The sequence below is a fragment of the Nycticebus coucang genome, chromosome 3, assembly GCF_027406575.1.
Source record: "Nycticebus coucang isolate mNycCou1 chromosome 3, mNycCou1.pri, whole genome shotgun sequence".
NCBI lineage: Eukaryota > Metazoa > Chordata > Mammalia > Primates > Lorisidae > Nycticebus > Nycticebus coucang.
Window position 1 is genome coordinate 76,382,055 of NC_069782.1, and position 22,821 is coordinate 76,404,875.

Here is a 22,821-nt window from a genome sequence, read left to right on the forward strand (position 1 = left end):
CTTCAGACATATGAAAAAATGCTCATCATCTTTAATCATCAGAGAAATGCAAATCAAAACTACTTTGAGATATCATCTAACTCCACTGAGACTAGCCTATATCACAAAATCTCAAAACCAGAGATGTTGGCATGGATGCGGAGAAAAGGGAACGCTTCTGCACTGCTGGTGGGAATGCAAATTAATACATTCCTTTTGGAAAGATATATGGAGAACACTCAGAGATCTAAAAATAGATCTGCCATTCAATCCTGTAATTCCTCTGCTGGGCATATACCCAGAAGACCAAAAATCACAACATAACAAAGATATTTGTACCAGAATGTTTATTGCAGCCCAATTCATAATAGCTAAGTCATGGAAAAAGCCCAAGTGCCCATCGATCCACGAATGGATTAATAAATTGTGGTATATGTACACCATGGAATACTATGCAGCCTTAAAGAAAGACGGAGACTTTATCTCTTTCATGTTTACATGGATGGAGCTGGAACATATTCTTCTTAGTAAAGTATCTCAAGAATGGAAGAAAAAGTACCCAATGTACTCAGCCCTACTATGAAACTAATTTGGGACTCTCACATGAATGCTATAATCCAGTTACAACCTAACAATAGGGGGAAGTGGGAAAGGGAGGAGGTGGTGGGTAGAGGGAGGGGGATCGGTGGGATCACACCTGTGGTGCATCTTACAGGGATATTTGCAAAACTTGGTAAATGTAGAATGTAAATGTTTTGGCACAGTAACTGAGATAACGCCGGAAAGTCTATGTTAACCATTGTGATAAAAATGTGTCAAATGGTCTATGAAGCAAGTGTATGATGCCCCATGATCATATCAATGTATACAGTTATGATTTAATAAAAAAAAAAGATATTGACATTAACACAATCCAGCAATCTTTTTTCAGATTTTCCCAGTTTTATTTATACTTGTATTTTATGTGACTGTGTTTGTGTTTGTTTTAATTCTATCCCATGTTTGGGTTCATGTGCCACTATAGTCAGGGCACTGCAATTCTAACACTGCAGAGATCCCTCTGGCCCACTATTTGTAGCTGCACCCACTTCAGCCCCTCTTGCCCCTTATCCTCACTAACCCAAAGAAAATTACTATTCTCCTTCATTTGTAGAGGTTCTCATTTCCAAACTTTTACACAAATGGGATGATAAAATATGTAAACTTTTGAGATTGGCTTTTTAGAAAAGGAATCTCACAGAGAAAAAGTTTTGAATTTTTAGTGAGGTCCCATTTACCAATTCTCCACCCATCACTGATTGAGGATTGTTTCTGGGAATGCTTCCAGCTCTGTGTTGAATAGCAGTAGTGACAGTGGACAGAGGGTACATGTCCTTCTCCAGCACTTCTGGCTTAACTTGTGCATGAATAAGTGTACTCACTTCCACAGCCAGAAAATTGTGCACTGGCAGAGTTTGCAGGAGTCTGTGGTAAACACCCACACATGGCCTGTCAAGGTGAATGCCAAGTCTCCATGGATGGGACACCAGCAGCATGTTCTTCCACCCACCCGTTGCACTAATCAGATTCACTGGTCCCCCTTTTAAATCTACCCTTTCCTGGTTCTGATTTTTCAATGGAGTGATTAGACACATTTATTAAATAGAAAAACAAAACAAAAAACAAAAGCCTGACTTACAGCAGTAAGTGACAAGCTACACTCTGTTGCTGTAACTGGTTCCAAGGCCACATAAACATGCAGTCATCATCTCCTTCCACTAGTGTACATTCTAGATTTTCTTCTGCCCTTGGTCAGAATGTCTGTTGGTTTACTTTGCTTTCCCTTTATGGCAACACTGCCTTTGATATTGAAGGGTCTGACCCCCCAGTTACCATGCCTTTAACAGATCATGGTCATAGATGCTACAATTTAATTTCCAAAATATTACCATGGAGGCACCAAGAGGCATTAGTTTCAGACATGATCTGATCCTATTTGAAATACTCCTAATGAGGTCTAGGTATCTTTGAGGTTTGCTCATAGTCTCTACTGTACCACCAAGTGATCAAAAAGTCATAAAGTCACTAGACCTTCCATATAGGGTCATAGTATGTGATGGTCTCTTCCCTCCTAGAGAGACATGGGAGTAACCAGTGACATTGGAACACTCAATGTATGCTAAAAGGGCTGTGTTGATGGGGAGTCAGTAGACTGAGAGGGTCTCATGTCTGGGTCTATCCTGAAGGGGATCCTCAGCAAACAGGTCTGTGTATGAACAATTGCTCATCTCTTACACACTGCCTGCTTCAGTCTTGACCTGACCAAAGGACAACAGGCTACTCTCCTCACAGACCTCTAAAACTTTGGTTTGCCCCAAGTCTGAGCAGGCACTTGGCTGCAGAACATTCCCTTTTGACACCTCATTCCAAGAAGTGGAAGTGGCCACTCATAGCAGACACATTTCCTGTGGGAACACCTTGTTTAGCCACCTGTTCATTCTCCTTCACCGCTCCTTCCGAAGGTTCTGTTGTGTCTGCTCACTCCTTCTATGAAAGAGAAGCTTTCTTCTCTTTGATTTTGACATGTTTGTAGATACTGCAATTGGAGCATTCTCCCTATTGCAATAATAAATATTGAATAAATTCTGTTCCTACCTATGTCTGGACTTTTTTAAAATTTCAAAGTATTATGAGGGCACAAATTTTCAGATTACAATGTTCTCGCTTCCAAGGTAGAGTTTAAGTTGTAGAAGAGCCCTTTGCCCAAAGGGTGAGCTGATACCCTTGCATTGTGCACTTTAGGTGAGATCCTTCCAAATGCCCTCCCTTCTTCTTCCAATTACCCTCCCTTCCCTCTCCCTCTGCCTCTTTACTCCTCCCTCTTGCTAGACTATTTTTATGTTTTATCATATGAGCATGTAAGTGTTTATATATTGGCTTCATATTAGTATTGAGTACATTGGATTTTTTTTTTCCATTCTTGTGATACTTTACTAAGAATAATGTCTTTCACTCCATCCAGGTAAACATAAATGATGTAGTCTCCATCATTTTTTATGGTTGAATACTATTCCATGGTATACATATGCCACAATTTGTTAATCCATTCATGAGTTGATGGGCACTTGGGTTGCTTCCAGGAGTTGGTAATTATGAATTGAGCTGAAATAAACATTCTGCAGCAAATGTCTCTTTTTTGTTCTTTTTGTTCTTCTAGGTAGATACCTAGTAATGGAATTTCAGGATCAAATGAAAGATCAACTTTTAGCTCTTTGAGAATTCTCCATAGCTCTTTTCATAAACATTGTTAGTTTGCATTCCCAGCAGTGTAGAAGTGTTCCCTTCTCTCCTCTTCCACACAAGCATCTTCAGTTTGGGGATTTTGTAATGTGGGCTAATCTTACTGGAGTTACGTGGTATTTCAGAGTGGTCTTGATTTGCATCTCTCTGATGATTAAAGACGATGAGCATTTTTTTCATGTGTTTATTGGCCATTCGTCTGTCATCTTCAGAGAAGTTTCTGGTCAAGTCTCTTGCCCACATAGAAATGGGGTTGTTTGCTTTCTTCTTGTTGTTTAATTTGAGTTATCTATAGATTATAGTTATCAGACCTTTGTCTGAGCATAACATGCAAAAATCTTCTCCCATTCTGAAGGCTGTCTGTTTGCTTTGGTTGTAGTACCCTTAGCTTTGCAGAAGATTTTTAGCTTGATAAAAATCCCAGTTATTTATTTTTGGTGTTGCACAATTGCCAGGGGGTCTTCCTCAGAAAGTCTTTTCCCAGACCAATATTTTCAAGCTTTTTTTCTACACTTTGTTCTAGAATTTTTATTGTTTTGTGTCTTAAATTTAAATCCTTTATCCAGCAAGAATCAATTTTTGTCAATGGTGAGAGACATGGATTCAGTTTCACTCAATCTACATGTGGCTAACCAGTTCTCTCAGCACCACTTATTAAATAGGGATTCTTTTTCCCAGTGCATGCTTTTGTTAGATTTGTCAAAGATCAAATGATAACATGTGTCAGAGTTCATCTCTAGATTCTCTATTCTGTCCCATAGATCTATGTCTCTATTTTAATGCTAGTACTATCCTATTTTGATCACTATAGATTTGCAGCATAACCTGAAGTCTGATAACATAACCCCTCCAGATTTGTTTTTATTTCTAATAATTGTATTGGCTAATAAGGTTTTTTTTTTCTGGTTCCATATGAAATGAGGTATTATTTTTACAAGTTCTTCAAAGTATGACATTGGTGCTTTGATGGAGATTGCATTAAATCTGTAGATTGGTCTGGGTAGTATGGACATTTTAATAATACTGATTCTTCCCAGCTGTAAGCATGGTATGTTCTTCCAATTGTTAACATCTTCTGCTATTTCTTTTCTCAGGGTTTTATAGTTCTCTTTATAAAACGCTTTCACATCCTTTGTTGGATATATTCCCAGGTATTCCATCTTCTTTGGCATTTCTATAAAAGGAATAGAGTCGTTGATTTTATTCTCAGCTTGACTTTTGTTGGCATATATAGAGGCTACTGATTTGTGGGTATGAACTATTTTTCCCGCGACATTGCTATATTCCTCGATCACTTCTAAGAGCTTTGTAGGTTTCCAGTTATGAGATCATGTCATCCACAAAGAGTGAGAATTTGACTGCCTTTGTCCCCATTTGAATACTCCTGATCTCCTTCTCTTGCCTAATTGCAATGTCTAGGACTTCCAGCTCTATATTGAATAGCAGAGGTGACAATGGGCATCCTTGTCTAGTTCTAGATCTTAATGGAAATGCTTTCAATTTTAGTCCATTCAATATGATATTGGCTGTGGGTTTACTGTAGATGGCGTCTATCAGTTTAAGGAATGACCCACCTAATCCTATTTTCTTAAATATTCTTGTCATGAAATGATGCTAACTATTATCGAAAGTCTTTTCTGTTAATTGACAGAATCACATAGTCTTTGTTTTTTATTTTATGTGGTGAATTATATTTATGAATTTATGTATATTGAACCAATCTTGCATCCCTGGGATAAAATTCACCTGATCATGGTGTATAACTTTTTTAATATGTTGCTGTATTTTGCTTGCTAAGATCTTATTGAATATTTTTGCATTGATATTCATTAATGATATCTATAGTTTTCTTTTTTTGTTGGATCCTTTCCTGGTTTGGAGGTCAGCATGATATTTGCTTCATAAAACATGTTGGGGAGGCTTCCTTCCTTCTCTATATTTTGGAATAGCTTGTGCAATATAGGTAATAGTTCATCTCTGAAGGTGTGGTAGAGTATAATTGATGCTATTTCAGTGCTTGATATAGATCTATTTAAAATTTCTAATCCTTTCTGGTTGAGTTTAGGAATGTGGCATGTTTCCAGGTATTGGTTCATTTCCTCTACATTTTCATATTTCTGTGAATAGAGTTTTTGTAGCAGTCATTGAGGATCTTTTGTATTTCTGATGTATCTGTTGTTATTTCCCCTTTATCATTTCTGATTGAAATTATTAGAGATCTTGCTTTTCTGTTTCTGATTAATCTTGCCAAGGGTTTACCAATTTTATTAATCTTTTTGAAGAACCAACTTTTTGTTTCATTGATCTTCTGAACAATTCTTTTGTTTCCAATTTCATTCTGCTGTAATTCCTTTTCTTCAGCTGGGTTTGGAGTTGGATTGTTCTTCCTTTTGTTGTTGTTTGAGATGGAACATTAGGCTGTTGATTTGCTCTGCTTCTGTTTTCTTGGTGAAGGCATCTAATGCCATAAATTTCCCTCTTAGGACTGCCTTTGCAGTATCCCACAGATTTTGATAGTTTGTGGCCTCATTATCATTTTATTCTAAAAATATAATGATTTCCTTCTTAATTTCACCTTTGACCAAGCGGTCATTCAGCATAAGATTTAGTTTCTGTGACTTTACTTGAGTATGAAGATTTCTGTTGCTGTTGAGTTCAACTTTTATCCCATGATAGCCTGAGAGGATACAAGGAATAATTTCTATTCTTTTAAATTTGTTGAGGTTAGCCTTGTTTCCTAAGATGTGATCAATTTTGGAGGATGATCCATGGGAAAATTAAAAGAATATGCATTCAGTTTTGTTAGGAGGAAGTGTTCTTTATATGTATGTTCAGTCCATTTGTTCTAGGGTCATGTTTAAGTGCATTATTTTTTGGTTTAGTTTCTCTTTGGAGCATCTGTCCAGTACTGCCAAAGGGGTGTTAGAATCTCCAACTATTATAGTGCAGGAAGATATCATAATGTTCAGATCAAGTAGGGTTTGTTTTATAAATTGAGGATCATTTATAAATTGAGGAGCATTCAGGTACGGGGTATAAAAGTTACTTATTGGAATCTCTTCATGTTGTTTCCCTTCACAAATATATAGTGTCCATCTTTGTCTTTCCTTATGTTTATTGGTTTAAGTACAATTGTATACGCCAAAAAGATTACAACCCCTGATTTTTTCTGTTTTCCATTTGCCTGGATTATTGTTTTCCATCCCTTCACCCTGAGTTTTGTTTTATCTTTTGAGGTAAGGTGTGTTTCTTAGAGGCAACCAATATGTGGTTAGAGCTTTTTAATTCAGTCAGTCAGCCTATGCCTCTTTAGAGGAGAATTATTATCTTTCACCATTGTAGAGGCTAGGCTTTGTTCTTTAATTTCTTGGTGACTGTGGTGATGGAACATTGTGCTGGTCATTATGAAGAATGGGTCTGAGTACTTCCTATAGAGCTGGTCTCATTATGGCATATTTCCTCAACATATGGATATCAGTAAATTATTGGATTTCTCCTTCACAAATGAAACTCAGTTTAGCAGGAGACAGGATCCTGGGCTGAAAATTGGTTTCTTTAGAAGGTTAAAGGTCTTTGACCATCCTCTTCTGCATTGAAAAGTTTTGACTAAAATATAAATATGAGGTCATCCTGATATTTTTCCCATTTTTTTATACGTGGCTGCTTTCAGAATTTTCTCCTTCATATTAACTTTGGCAAAGTTAATTATAACGTGTCTAGGAGATACTTTGTTTGGATTGAGTTTTGCTGGGATTCTGAAACTACCTACTATCTGAATTTCTGTGTCTCTCACAAGGCTTGAGAAATTCTCCACCATAATGTCTTGGAGTAGAGCATCTGTGCCTTTAGGACCATCCTCTTCTCCTTCAGGAATCCCTATAATTGAGACATTTCACCTTTTGGAATGATTCAATAACTTTCTCAGGGAATATTCTGTTCTTGTTCTCCTTTTCTCTGTATCTTTGAATACTTGGGATAGTTCTAACATCTTGTCTTCAATTTCTGAAATTCTTTATTCTCCCTGTTCAGTTCTATTACTAAGGGTCTTTACTGTATTTTGAAACTCCTCAAATGCCTTTTTCAATTCCTTAAGCTCTGCTATTTCTTTCCTCATTATGTCCATACTCTTGGTGACTTTGTCTTTGAATTCATTAATTTCTTGAGATAACTTTTGAACTAATTTTTGGATTTCTATTTTGGTCATTTCCTGCATTCTAATCATCTTATTTGCCATCCATATTATGAATTATATTTCTGACATTTCAGAAATTTTTCTGTGGGTAGTATTTTCTATTGTATCTCCTTTGTAATCCCTCGGGGGAGTTGATCTGCTCTGATATTTCATATTGCCAGAGTCTTCTTCTGGTTCCTCTTCTTGAGTGTTTTCAGATTTTTAAAAAACAGATGGTAATTATATGCTTTTAGTTGAAATGATAGATTGTCCCTGAATATTTGTTGGAGGATAATCTAATTGAGGACCTCTAGGAAACACTGTACTAACCTATTTGGCAATTAAATTTGGCAGGGTGTGACTGGCTTGAAAAGTCCCAGAAAGTGGAGCTCATCATCCCTTCTCCAATGAGCTGGAGCCTGTGATTATGGCTTCTCCCCTACAGCTTACAAGGGTCCATTTCAGGGCTATAATCAGAGATTCTAAGTGTCAGCTTGGTGAGATAGCTAAACCTGACTCTGTCTTGATATCAGACTGCCTTCTACCCAATCCTAAAGAGTCACAATATTTCACTGTAATCTCTGCTGGGCATCTGCAGCCCCTCCCCACCGCTGACAATAGCTGGAGGAGAGAAATCCAAAGATAGACACCCACTGAATCCATCCCTTGCTGCTGCAACACCACCACTGCTCAATTTCAGAGGGTCACTATGTGGAGTTCTCTGGCCATGAGTTCCAGACAAACTTGCTGAGGCTGTAGTATGCCCATCTAAATGAGTTTGGAGGGTCACTAGGTAGGCAGCCCTAACAGCCAGTTTCAGTCAAACTAGCCCTAGCAGAGCTAGCTCCCCCCACCAAATTGAGTTCAGAGGGTCTCCAAGTGGCCAGAAAACAGAAATCTATAGGCAGATCTGTCTGAAATTCCCAGGTGCTGAAGAAGGGTATTTTCTAATGGGAAAGGAAGTCAGGAAAATTCACTCCTCTCCCAACCAAAGTTAGAATTGCCAAGCTGCAACTCAGTCACCCACACAGTGCCCTGGCCTCTTGGCAAACTCGCTAAATACTCCAGCCTCTGCAAGGAGAAGTCTTTCAGGCAACTAGGATGGGGGAAGAGTGAGCTATGTGCTTGGGATTCCAGAGACAATATCTGGTCACTTTTGCGCCAGGCAAGATGGGGCATAGGCTCAGTGGTAGGACCTTACTGGTGAAGGAGGACTGGGATTTAGCAGCTCTCTACTGTGGAGTGAATTGAGAGGTCCTTTTGTTCCCTGCTCACTCTGGAAAGCCAACCAAGGACCTCCCATTTGAGGGAGGGGTCTCCCTTCCTCTTGGCAATGAGAGCCTGCCAACTAGTCACTCCATACTTCATTTTAGTTGTCTTTCTTCCTCTTTCTTGGCCCTACCTCTTGTCTCAGCAGGGATGATGTTCACCTCTCCTTCATCTCTCTGTGTTCAACTTCCCTCCTTCAGCTTCTTGGAGTTCCCTTCAGTCCAATGTTTCTCCCTTTGAACAGGAGCCTTTGGGGAAAGCTGCTTCTTGTTGGCCATCTTGACCAAAGTCATGGATTTGTTTGTATTTGGCACTGTTCATGTGGGCAGGTGAAGGTGAGAACGAACAACTTTTGGAGTTCCAAGGAACAACTCTGACCCATCATTATGGAGAGTTTGAGCCTGTGTTTGAACTTTATCAGCCAATGCTTCAATAGAACTCAAATCTTGGCTTCTCTAGATTTTTGAAAACTCCAACTCACACACACACACACACACACACACACACACACACACAAAAGGATTTGTTATTTCTTGATCTGTTGAGGACATTTTTCAAATATGGAATTTTAAACTGGAAAAAACATAAATGTATCTAAGTTCAAATATTTCCTCCTCATTTTTTTTTTTTTTTAGACACAATCTCCCTCTGTCTCCCAGGCTAGAATCCCATGGTGGCAATGCACAGCAAACTCAATCTCCTGGATCAAGCAATCCTCAGTGTCCTAAGTAGCTGGGACTACAGGCACCCACCACCACACCCAGCTAATTTTTCTGTTTTTAGTAGAGATGGGGTCTGACTCTTGGTCAGGCTGGTCTTGAAATCCTGAGCTCAAATTATCTTCTGTGTGGGCCTCCCAGAGTGGTAGGTTTATAGGTGTGAGCCACCCACAGCACTTCATCTTCCCCCTCAAATTGTTGTCACTCTTGTTCAGGCTGGTCTTAAGCTCCTGAGCTCTGGCTATCAATCTACCTCAGCTTCACAGAGTACTAGGATTACAGGCATGATCCACCACACCTGCCCATATACGTTTATTTCTGAAAATGGAAAAATTGTAAAAATGGACAACAGATGCACAGCTGCAGCAAGAGAAAAGTGGGTGTGGCCACAGAAGATCAATAGGAGGGATCCCTGCAGGGGCACTGTGTCCTGGATCTAGACTTCATCAACGTCAGCATTCTGGCTATGATATTTAATTTCGTTTTATTTTATTTTGCAAGAGGTTAACATTGCAGGAGACTGGATAAAGGGGATGTGGGATCTTTCTATATTGTTTCCTAAAACTGTATGTGAATCAACAATTATCCAAAAATAAAGAGTTCAATTTTTTGATAATGACAGTTTATGTTCTTTTTTCTTTTAGATCAAATGAACAAAACCCCATTCTGTGGGACCTAAGCTTTGTTCACTGGGATACAGGCTAAGGAGTAGACTCAGAATTCCATCTTGCTCTTAGGGCTCAATCATCCCTATGGATTTTTATGGTCACTTTTCCAGCTGAACTTTGGGTTCACTAGAATGCAGATCAGAGCTGAGACATCCAGAGATGAAGTGCATGTTGTCACCACATGTGCAAGTTCCCAGTCTTTATATAAGGTTATAAGTTGTCTGCTTAATTTCTTTTTTAAAGACAGGAGAGACCCAGATATGGCTGTCCTTGGCAGATCACAATTCCTAGAACAGCCTATAGTCAAGCTGTTCCAAGACATAAAATATAAAACACCAGACACTCTTTGAAAGACTAAGATCTTTCTGATCAGATTATGCCTTAAATACAATCAATTCTCAAGCACAAAAGGAAAATATGCACTTAAATCAGACTCACTAAAAGTCAAACAACACCAGGCAGATGGGGGGACTGAGAGTGACTAGGAACATACTTCCCTCTAGTGCCATTTCCTTGGAGGGAGGAACTCATTCAATGAATTGGCAAAAACAACAACTGACTCAATATTAATACTTTATTATTATTATTATTTTATTAATGCATTCTTTACACTTTTCTAATATGAGTTCCCTTATTTCTTGCTGCACAAAATGCCAACTGGAATTTAGTTTGTCCCAGAAGATAATGCCTGCCTGCTTCTTCCCTAGTGTCACATTAGAGAGCACATCTGTTGCTCATGATCTGAGAAGGAGACTGTTACCGAGGAGAGTCTGTTACTGAGACCACTTACCTTTCTGCCACCTAATAAATATAGGGTTTGGCTACATCAATTACAAGGGGAAAATGAACACGCTTAAAAGTTTTTCATTTTGTTTATGGCTCAGGAAAGGATTAAAAATACCTTTATCAATAATATTTAACACAGCTAAAAGAAATTAAAGTGAAAGAGGACACCTTGACAACCTGAAGGTACACAAAGCTATTTATATCTCTAAACCAAAACATTCAAAGAAAGAACTTAGTAAGTGTACTGCTGAGTTATTTACATAAAAAATTAGTGACTTGGCACTAACTTTCATTAAATACCATTTTAGGACTTTATGGAATTTTCAAGTATTGCTTTGACTAATAAAGTGGTTACTATCTATTCTTAGGGGTTGGAAGGTTCAAGGAAAAGAATATATCATGAACAATATTAAATATCATTAGCAACTTTAATATTCTTAGCTTGAACACTTCATATTATTTGATTTCTATATATTAGGGCCTCATAACTGTTGTTTGAATTTAATCCATACAAGACTAATGAGTTGAAATCAAAGAAGATAATTTTATCACAATACAGAGAACTAATTTGAATTATCAAATAGTGAAAGGCATTGAACTGCAAAATAAGATAACATCGATGTAGCTGAATATTAGTATAATCTAGATCACCTTCTATGGAGACTTCATGGAGAAGATTTCCACCATGGTGAGAAAGTGAATTAGATGACCAAGGAGATCTATTTATTATCCTATTTCTGCAGTTTCAGTCTAGATAGAGCATCCCTCAGAGCCTGATGAACCTGCTTGTTCCGCAGAGTGTAGATGACTGGGTTCAACAGTGGAGTCACCACCGTATTCACAAGAGCAGCCTCTCTGTTGGAGTCCAGTCTGTCTGTCTGGTTTGGTTTCACATATATGAAGACACAGCTGCCATACATCAGAGAGAGGACAAGGAGGTGGGAGGAGCAGGTGGAGAAAGCTTTCTGCCGCTCCTTGGCTGATGGAAGATGCAGGATTGTGACTACTATGTTGCTATACACAATGACAGTTATAATGAAGAATGAAAACAGGATAAAGGAAATGAGGCCAAAGGCCAACATTTCAATGGATCTGGTTTCAGAACAGGAGAGATGAATTAAGGAGCCAAGATCACAGAAGAAATGAGGGATGACATTGGGGCCACAGAAGGACAGCTGGGAAACCTCGATGACCAGACCAATGATGGTGATGAAGGACAAAGCATAGCAGAAGGAAACCAGAAAGAAACAAACCCTCAGATTCATGATGGTCGGGTAGTGTAGAGGCCTGCAAATGGCCAGATATCGATCCAAGGACATGGCAGCCATGAGAAAGAAAAGTGTTGCCCCCAGAAATAAAAGAGAAAAGGCTTGTGTGAGACAAGCAGGAAAGGGAATTGTTTGCCTTCCTAAAAGAAAGATGACCAGCAATTTAGGAATAACTGTGGTTATAAAACCACATTCACAGAAGGAGAAATTGCTGAGTAAAATGTACATTGGTGTGTGGAGACGATGATCGGCCCAGGTGATGGAGATGATGAGGGTGTTTCCTGTGAGGGAGGCCAGGTACGCCAGCAGGTGCACCAGGAACAGGACGTTTCCCAGGTGCTGGACAGCAGGAAACCCCTCCAGAATGAACTCCTGGACTGCTGTCTCATTCCTCCCCTTTATTATTGTTTCCATTTCTCTGTTGGTCGTCAACTCTCTCTGATCCTTTAGGCAGATAATACTATCATTAAAGAATGAGGAATTTAATTGATGGCCACTATTTAAAAAAATAAAACGCTATTTGCTTTCAGTTGCCATCTGAATGAGGAATCATTTTCCATGCTTAAATACTTCATTTAAAACTATTTGAATTTGGGCGTCACCTGTGGCTCAGTGAGTAGGGTGCCGGCACCATATACTGAGGGTGGTGGGTTCAAACCCAGCCCCGGCCAAATTGCAACAAAAAAATAGCCAGGCGTTGTGGCAGGCACCTGTAGTCCCAGCTACTTGAGAGGCTGAGGCAAGAGAATCACCTAAACCCAGGAGTTGGAGGTTGCTGTGAGCTGTGATGCCATGGCACTCTACCGAGGGTGATAAAGTGAAACTCTGTCTCTAAAAAAAAAAAAAAAAAAAAAAAACTATTTGAATTTTTACTGTTGTTAAATTGTAAAAATTTAAGATTTATTCTTTTGGCTTTGTTTTTGAGAATAAATTTGTTGTGCACCTTAAAGTTCTCTGGAAAATTATCTCTTAGAATAATACTCCATATAAGGTAAACAATAAAAAATGAAATCATTAACTTTTGTAGACAAGGATAATAAAACTAATGATTAACAATAAAAGTTGTCATTCCACAGAAAATATTCTTTCATGGAGTCACAGAATAAACTTGTATGTTTCTGGTTTGACATGATTCTATAAAGCACTCTTATACTGCCGTTAGCCCTCTGAAAATAAAAAGCATGAATAAATTCTGTTTCTGTTACAATCTTTCAACCCTTTAATTTTCTGAAGTCCATTTAGCCTGAATTCTTTGCTCAAGACTCTCAGTGAGCAGGAAAACTCATTATTATAGTATCCATAACTACCCAGCCCATGGATTTTTTAAAAATCATGTCTAAATATGGGGAAATAATAAATATAAACATACAGTGGGGAGTCGGGATCCCTCTCCTTGTATCAAATTAGCAGAATGGCAGTGCTTCCTTCTGCATTTAGTCATAAATCATCCTTAAACATTCCCTTTCTTTGTGGGAATATTGTTACACTGGAAGATTCTGGTGCTTTTAGAATCACACCTGGATGCCCATTGCAATCACTAGAGGAATATTAACTGTTTTAATAAGACAATGCCTAGTCAGAAACCACATGAACTGATACTATATCTTTGGGAAGGGGTCTGAGCTTCTGTTAGAAATGCTATAGTGAATTAGGCAGCATAAATAAATGGTACTTCATTTAGATCTTGGATTTGGACAAACATATTGCTTTAACGATACATGATCCACCATACTGGCTTTAATATAATGAGTATCTGGTCGAAATATTTGACCCATTAGACTCCAGATCATTTCCATGGTTAAGTACTCACCAAGAAGTAGCTCATAGGAAACAGCTACTTTGATCATGTGCCTCCTTTTTCTTCTAACAAACCAGGATCATTCTCCTGGGATAATGGAGAAGAGAAAGAAAAAAGAACACTCTTAATTGAGATGCACCTATATTTGTCCTATAAAAAGGTCCATATGTCGTAAAGCAATAGGAAGTTGTTGAAGCTAATTATTTTCAAGAAGGACAGATTTCCAAACCCTGGTGGGCTAATAGTCAGAGGTTTCCCTTATGCTGATCTGGATGATAAGTCCTAGACCATCACTATGCCCCAAATCTGCTCTAGTGTTTGCTGCTGGGACTTTTAGAATTCCTGAGCATATTCATGTTTATTCTGTGGGACATTTTGACACAGTGCCTCATAACATCAAATGCAATTGGTTGTTTGTTCATCCCAAAAGACACTCTGTTAAAAGAGGCAACAAAGGTCAAATTTCCTTGCTTATAGACCCTGTCACTCACTTTCCCATCAACTAGCTGCTCTTCAACTGTCTGAGTAGATGGGCATCATTGCAGTCATAAATGAAAATACATGTAAATGCCCTGAGGATCGACTTACCACAGGGTTATTTATCAAACCAATGAGGACACACAAGGTCCAAAACAACAAACCCTGGACTACTTAGACTTCATTAGAGGAGCATGAAAAATGGAACAGAACTAAAAATCACAACAGATTCCCAGGGGACTGTTAATTGTTCATTGCTGAGAATGGAAACTTCAGTAGAAGTGTATTATAATTACCTTGTCACTGAGTGATATGATAACCACTACTCACATTCCCATTTCGCTATGATTTCCTTGTGCCTCTTGCCAGTCAATATCCCACCCCAAGAGAAACAATTATTTAAATTTCTAACATCAAAAATTACTTTTCCTTGTTTTGAACAGAACACAATATGTGTTTATTTTACACCTTCCCCCCCCCCCAAATGTGTTTCTGTGATTCCTCTATGGTCTTTTGTGTATCAGTGATTTATTTTATTTTATTATTTTAATTTCTATTTTTTTGCAGTTTTGGTTGGGGCTGGGCTTGAATCTACCACCACTCGTATATGGGGCCAGCACCCTACTCCTTGAGCCACAAGCGCTGCCCTCTGTGATTTATTTTTCATACTTCTTTGCAGTAGTCCATTGTAGACCTCCAACACAGTTTTTAATTCTTTCAGTGAAAGGCATTTGTACCTTTTCCAGTTCAGTGTCAATCCTATAAATTATAGGATAGGTCTTAACACTTGCTCCAAAAACTGCAGAATAGTTTCCAAACTTCTATCTAGGCTCTCAGCAGCAATGCTTGAGAATCCTAGTAGCTCCATACTCTCAACGTCACTTGGTCTTATAAGACAGCTGTCCCAAACCTTTTGGTACAAGGGACCAGTTAGATGGAAGACAGCTTTTCTTTTTCTTTTTTTTTTTTTTCTTTTTGAGACAGAGTTTCACTATGTTGACCTTGGTAGAGTGCGTGGGGTCACAGCTCACAGCAACCTCAAACTCTTGGGCATAAGCAATTCTCTTGCCTCAGTCTCCCAAGTAGCTGGAACTACAGGCGCCCACCACAACGCCCAGCTATTTTTTTGTTATAGTTGTCATTGTTGTTTGGCTGGCCCAGGCTGGATTGGAACCTGCCATCCTCAGAGTATGTGGCTGGCACAGTAACCACTGTGCTATGGATGCTGAGCCAAAAGGCAACTTTTCCATGGACTGGGAAGTGGAGGGGGCTTGGTTTGGGGATGATTCAAGTGCATTACCTTTATGGTGCCAAAATTTCTATTTATTTCATTATTTCTATTACTATTACATTGTAATATATAATGAAATAATTATACAACTTGCATACTGCAGAATCAATGGGAGCCTTGAGCTTGTTTTCCTGCAACTAGAAGTTCCCAGTGCTATCATCACAGCCTCACTACAAGCTCAGATCATCAGGCATTAGATTCTCCTAAGGAACAGACAACCTAGATCCCTCACACATGCTTTCATTTGTGAAATGTCTATTAAAGTCTTTGGGCCTTTTTAAAAATATGGTTTCTCTCTTTTTATCATTGTTTTTAGGAGTTCTTTCTGCATTCTCTATACAAATCTTTTGTTGGATATATATAGATATAGTATCAAATAACTCTCCCAATAGATTGAATGACATCCTGGCATGCCTGCGACTAAGAAGATTTCTAGGATATGGAACTTCCAGTTTTATTTTTTTAATGTACAAATTAAGTTTGGGTGTTAATATCCTTTATATTAATTTATTTACTTATTTATTTTTGTTTGATCATAACTGTGTATATTACTGTATTTATGGGGTACAATGTGCTGATTTTATATGCAATTTGGAATGTTCACATCAAACTAGTTAACATATCATTCACCTCTCTTATTTAATTGTTGTGTTTAGACCTACTGTACTCTACTATTAATATATTTGACATGTACGCTTGCAATATAGTGTGAGAGTCCTGGACAATCCAGGATGGTTGGTCACCCCACTTCCTAGGCCATGCCTTGCTTTTCACTATTTTGATGATGTCTTTTAATGGATAGAAATTGTTCATTTTAACTAAGGAAAATTTATCAGTCTTAAAGATATTCTCCTGTGTTTCCTTCATGAAACTTGTCTTTTCATATTTAGGTCTATGATATGTATCAAATTAATTTTTTTTCTTTTTCTTTTTTGTCTTTCCTTTTTTATTTTTAACCAGGTTATGTTGATTGCATTTATTAGGTAAAGTCCCTCTTCTAATTATCTTATAATTTGTATGTACAGTATGATCGGTGGTTCATGTGGGTTTTTTTCCATTTGGATCTCTAATTAACCAATCACCATTTATTTAAAAATGTATTGCTTTTCCAACTCAATTGTGGTGGAGACTTTTCCATACCTCTGTTGAAAATTTATGTGTGTGTCTGTTTCTGACCCCTCTGTTCAATTTTGTGAGTTTATTTTTCTATTTATTTGCATACCAATTTCATATTTTCATAATCACTAGAGTGTTACATCTTTATTTCTGATAAGTCCTCCAACTCTGTTCTTCTTTTAATCAATATTTCCTTGAGTAATTTAGGTGTTATAAATGTTCATATATACTTTTTAACCCACTTTCCAATTGTGACAAAAATTCTCCAACTATTTTTACAGAGATTGTATTGTAACTATAGGTGATACTGAAGAGAATTTATAACTTAAGAATAGTTTACCAAGAAATGAACATGATGTGTATTTCCTTTTACTCATATCTTGTTTATTTAATTTTTCTCTGTAACATACTTAAGTTTCCCATGTACAGTCCTTATATATTTTTATTAGAAATGTTCCTAGGTAATTCTCATGTATAGATGTTATTATAAATGACATTGTTTCAATTGTTAATTTAATATTCTCTTAGATTTTGCTGGTATTTAGAAATATAACTGGTTTTTGAATATTGACTCATATTCAGTGCACTTGTTCAATTTATTATTTCTAATATTATGAATATAGATTCTTTTACATTTTCTATTTACCAAACTCTAAAGACAGTTTCATTTTTCCAACTTCAATCGATTTTCTGTCTTTTCCTTATGTCATTGCCCTGGGTAAGACCTCTAGTATCATGTTGGATATATAAGGACTGACAATTAAGCTCATGAACTCATCCTACAAAAAGTGCTACGTACCTCATTGCTGGATATTACTATAGTCACCTTCAAAGTACTCCTCTTGGAAAAGTATGCACCAATGCCAGTGCCTAGTCCACCCTTCAAAGCAATTTTGGAGCTCATTTTCTGGAATAACCATCAGAGCTGTCATTGCACAAGGTCTGATAATTAAGTTCAACTTGCCACCATGCGCTTACGTTAGCAGCACCGTACAAACATCTTGATAATGTTTTATCACCTTGGTAAGTCAGTGTCTTACACCTATGTTCACACTGACACATGGAAGTGTCTTTTTGAGTGGCATTCAATATTGTCGTTGCTTTTTTTGTGTGCGATCTGACAAAGGCTCAAAGGAAATATTGATAAGATTGCTGTTATGTTTTATTTACAAATTGATTGCATGTAAAATAATAAAATGTCATTATGCAGATGTAAAGAAACCCATCTGCTGAACACACTACATTTAATAAAAAGCTAATGATTATAATGTTATGGTTGACTTTGAGGAACACACAGGTAACATGGACATCCCATGACAAGTGAGTTTGTGTGCTTTATCTCATTTAATTCTCACAAGAACAAGAACAGGTAGGTCCCATTGATATCTTCATTTTAAGGATAGTGAAAGTGAGGTTCACAAAGGTCAACTGGAGAAATGACACAGCTCTCAAGCCATAGAGTCAGGGTTGAACTCAGGTCCTGCTGATTCAGTCACCAACTCTCTGGCTCACATTGCTATCCTATGTGGGCTTCCTCTTAGGCAGTTGAATAACTTAATCTTGTGCTTTCCTAGACCTTCCACACTCATTGTTATTTCTTCTTTTTTCTGTATCTCAAGTTCATTATTTGTAACATGGGGATAATTTTTTTTATTATTTCAGGGTATTGTGAGGGTACAACCAGGTCACAATTTTTGAAGTTTTTACGTAGAGTCCCTCTTGTAGTTGTGTTCCACACCCAAAGGTGTGCCATACACCCCTAACCTTGTGCCCGTTAAGTGGGAGCACACTAACATCCCCTGACCACTCCCAACTCCCTCATTCTTTCTCCCCGACACTTGAAGATAATTAAGTTTTTCTCCCATGTGGGTGTGTGTGAGATCATCTATTGCAGGAGTTCCTCTCCCAACTCCCTCATTCTTCCTCCCCCAAACTTGAAGAGAATTAAGTTTTTCTCCCATGTGGGCGTGTGTGAGATCATCTATTAAAGCAGTTCTCAACCTGTGGGTCACGACCCACAGGCACTGTATTAAAGGACCACAGCATTAGGAAGGTTGAGAACCACTGATCTATTGGCTTTATAATAAAATTGAGTACATTGGATACTTGCTTTTCCATTCTTATGATACTTTACTAAGAAGAATGTGTTTCAACTCCATGCAGGTTAATAAAAAAGATGTAAAGTCTCCATCTTTTTTATGGCTGAATAGTACTCCATGTTATACATACACCACAGGTTATTAATTCATTCCTGAGTTGATTGGCATTTAGGTTGTTTCCACATCTTGGCAATTGCAAATTGAGTTGCAATAAGCAATCTAGTGCAAATGTCTTTATAACGACATTATTTTTTTTCTTCCAATTCTCTGTTGGTCGTCAACTCTCTCGGATCCTTTGGGCAGATAATACTATCATCGAAGAATGAGGAACTTAATTGATGGCCACTATTTTAAAAAATGGGTCTCAGCATTCTGGCTGTGATATTATATTTTATTTTGCAAGAGGTTAACATGGCAGGAAACTGGATAAAGGGGATGTGGGATCTCTCCATATCATTGCTTGCTTAAAACAGCATGTGAATCTACAATTGCCCCAAAATAAATAGTTTAATTTCTTTGTAAGAGAGTGTATCTTTTTTTTTTTTTTTCAGACTATGTGAAAGAAACCCCACCCCCTGGGAGTCAAGCTTTGTTCACTGGGTTACGTGCTAAGGAGTAGACTCAAAATTCCATCTTGCTCTTAGTGCTTGTTCATCCCTATGGGTTTTGGGGTTTGGGGGGGGGTTGTTTGTTTTTTGTTTTTTGCAGTTTTGGGCCGGGGCCGGGTTTGAGCCTGCCACCTCCGGCATATGGGGCTGGTGTCCTACCCCTTTGAGCCACAGGCACCACCCCATCCCTATGGGTTTTTATGGTCACTTCTTCCAGCTGAATTCTGGGTTACTAGAATGCAGAGCAGAGCTCTGACATTCAGGGATGAGGTGCATGTTGTCAGCATACTTGGAGTTCCCTGTCTTTAGATGACGTTAGAAGTTGTCTCCTTAACTCCTTTTTTGGAGATAGGAGAGACAGGGACACAGCTGCCCTCGGCAGACCACAATCCCCTGAACAGCCTACAGTCAAGCTGTTCCAAGACATAAAATATAAAACACTCAACACTCTTTGAAGTTCTAAGATCTTTCTGATCAGATTATTCCTTAAATACAATTAATCGTCAAGCACACAAGGACACTTGAATCAGACACACTAAAAGTCAAACCGCTCCATACAGATGGGGGGATTGAGAGTAATAGGAACATACTTCCCTCTAGTGCTATTGCCTTTGGATGGTAGGAACTTGTTCAATAAACTAGTAAAGACACTTTTGCTGCATAGAATGTTAACCCAAATTCAGTTTAACTCAGAAGACACTGCGTTTTACACTCAAAGGCACATTAGGAAAGACATCTGTTGCACAGGAGGAGAGAATTTGATACTGAGACTCTCTACCTATCTGCAAGTTATTAGGTTTAGCACTTGGCAACAGCAATTACAGAGGGAAAAAGCAAAAATTTAAAAATTTTTCATTTTGTTTATAGTTCTAGATTATGCTAATATTCACCTAGATTGTTATTATCTTATCAATAATGCCTTTATCAGTAATATTTGATACAGTGGAAGACAATACATTAAAGTTCCCATCTTGACAACCTGGGGGTATACAAAGCTCTTAGTATCGCTAAACCAATGATTCAAAAGGAGACCCTTTGAAGTGTACTTCAAAGAGTACACTTACTAAGTGTACTGCTGATTCATTTGCAAAAACAGAAACATTAGTGAATTACCATTAACATTTATAAGGCTATTATGACTTTATAGAATTTTCAAATATTGCCTTGAATAAATAAAGTGATAATAAAGGAGTTCCTATGTATTCTTTTTCTTTTCTTTTCTTTCTTCTTTTTTTTATTTAGAGACAGAGTCTCACTATCACCCTTGGTAGAGTGCTGTGGCATCACACAGCTCACAGCAACCTCCAAATCCTGGGCTCAGGTGATTCTCTTGCCTCAGCCTCCCAAGTAGCTGGGACTACAGGTGCCCACCACAACACCTGGCTAAGGAGTTCCTATGTATTCTTAGGTGTCACAAAGTTCAAGCATTAGAATATATCATGAACAGTTATCGAATATGATTGCAACTTTTTTATTCTTAGATGAACCACTTCATATTATTTGATTTCTGTATATTAGGATCTCCATAAATGTTGCTTTAATAAAATTCATTCAAAACTAATGAGTTGATATCAAGAAAGATAATTTTATCATAGTATAGAGAGCTAATTTGAATTATCAAATAGTGAAAGGCATTGAACTGCAAAATAAGATAATACCCATGTAGGTGAATATTAGCATAATCTAGATCATTTCTATGGAGACTTCATGGAGAAGATTTCCACTATGGTGGGTAAGTGAATTAGTTGACCAAGGAGATCTGTTTACTCTCCACAGACTTACAATCCTATTTCTGCAGTTTTGCTCTAGACACAGCATCCCTCAGAACCTGATGAACCTGCTTGTTCCGCAGAGTGTAGATGACTGGGTTCAGCAGTGGAGTCACCACCGTGTTCACGAGAGCAGCCTCTCTGTTGGAGTCCAGTCTGTCTGTTTGGTTTGGTTTCACGTATATGAAGACACAGCTGCCATACATCAGAGAGAGGACAAGGAGGTGGGAGGAGCAAGTGGAGAAAGCTTTCTGCCTCTCCTTGGCTGACGGGAGCCTCAGGATAGTGCCTACTATGTTGCTATATGCAATAATGGTTATAAGGAAGGATGAAAACAGGATAAAGGAAGTGAGGCCAAAGGCCAACATTTCAATAGATCTGGTTTCAGAACAAGAGAGATGAATTAAGGAGCCAAGATCACAGAAGAAATGAGGGATGACATTGGGGCCACAGAAGGACAGCTGGGAAACCTTGATGATCAGACCAGTGATGGTGATGAAGGACAAAGCATAGCAGAAGGAAACCAGAAAGAAACAAACCCTCAGATTCATGATGGTCGGGTAGTGTAGAGGCCTGCAAATGGCCAGGTATCGATCCAAGGACATGGCAGCCATGAGAAAGAAAAGTGTTGCCCCAACAAATAAGGAAGAAAAGGCTTGTGTGAGACAAGCAGGAAAGGGAATTGTTTGCCTTCCTAAAAGAAAGATGACCAGCAATTTAGGAATAACCGTAGTAATTAAACAGCATTCACAGAAGGAGAAATTGCTGAGTAAAATGTACATTGGTGTGTGGATGCGATGGTCGGCCCAGGTGATGGAGATGATGAGGGTGTTTCCTGTGAGGGAGGCCAGGTACGCCAGCAGGTGCACCAGGAACAGGACGTTTCCCAGGTGCTGGACAGCAGGAAACCCCTCCAGAATGAACTCCTGGACTGCTGTCTCATTCCTCCTCTTTAACATTGTTTCCATTTCTCTGTTGGTTGTCAACGCTCTCTGATCCTTTAGGCAGATTATCTATTATCTAATAGCATAATTGGAGAATAAGAAATTTAATTGATGGCCACTATTTAAAAAAAGAAAACACTGTTTGCTTGTAGTTACTACTGTGAATGAAAATCATTTTCTAAGTTTAAATATTATATTTTATTTGCTCAATATAAAATGCCACATAATCTAAATGTAATGCTTATAGAGCAATGGAGTTCATATCTCCAGATTACCTTTTATTTGCATTATGAGTGCCAAGAAACCATTTACATGTCTAGACTAGTAACCCTTATTAGGTCTTAAAGGTGCATTTGTGAAATGTTCGTTTTGATTAAACCTCAAAATGTAACATTTAAATGAAGTAGGTTACAATTTTTAATACCAACTATATACAGTACATTGACCTAATATACAAAGTTAGATCAATCTTATAAATGAAGATTTTCACAAATTACCTTCCCAGGCTTGTCATTAGCATTTCACATTTATACCTTTAGCTTTGATCTGAATGTTTCACGGATGAATTCAAATCTAAACA

General features: G+C 38.1%; 2 protein-coding genes across 2 annotated transcripts; both read right to left on the bottom strand.

The window, feature by feature from the left end:
- Window positions 1–11,602: 11,602 nt before the first annotated feature.
- On the bottom strand, window positions 11,603–12,553 carry LOC128580459 (olfactory receptor 6C2-like). Its single transcript, XM_053582303.1, has one exon. The coding sequence runs from the start codon at window positions 12,551–12,553 to the stop codon at window positions 11,603–11,605; it is 951 nt and encodes a 316-aa protein (XP_053438278.1).
- Window positions 12,554–21,314: 8,761 nt separating this feature from the next.
- On the bottom strand, window positions 21,315–22,265 carry LOC128580460 (olfactory receptor 6C74-like). The gene has a single exon (XM_053582304.1). It carries the CDS (start codon window positions 22,263–22,265, stop codon window positions 21,315–21,317), a length of 951 nt encoding a protein of 316 aa, XP_053438279.1.
- Between the last annotated feature and the right edge of the window lie 556 nt (window positions 22,266–22,821).

Bases quoted from the DNA above. Each gene is read 5' to 3' on its own strand.
- LOC128580459 (XM_053582303.1), bottom strand. From the start codon at position 12,553: ATGGAAACAATAATAAAGGGGAGGAATGAGACAGCAGTCCAGGAGTTC.
- LOC128580460 (XM_053582304.1), bottom strand. From the start codon at position 22,265: ATGGAAACAATGTTAAAGAGGAGGAATGAGACAGCAGTCCAGGAGTTC.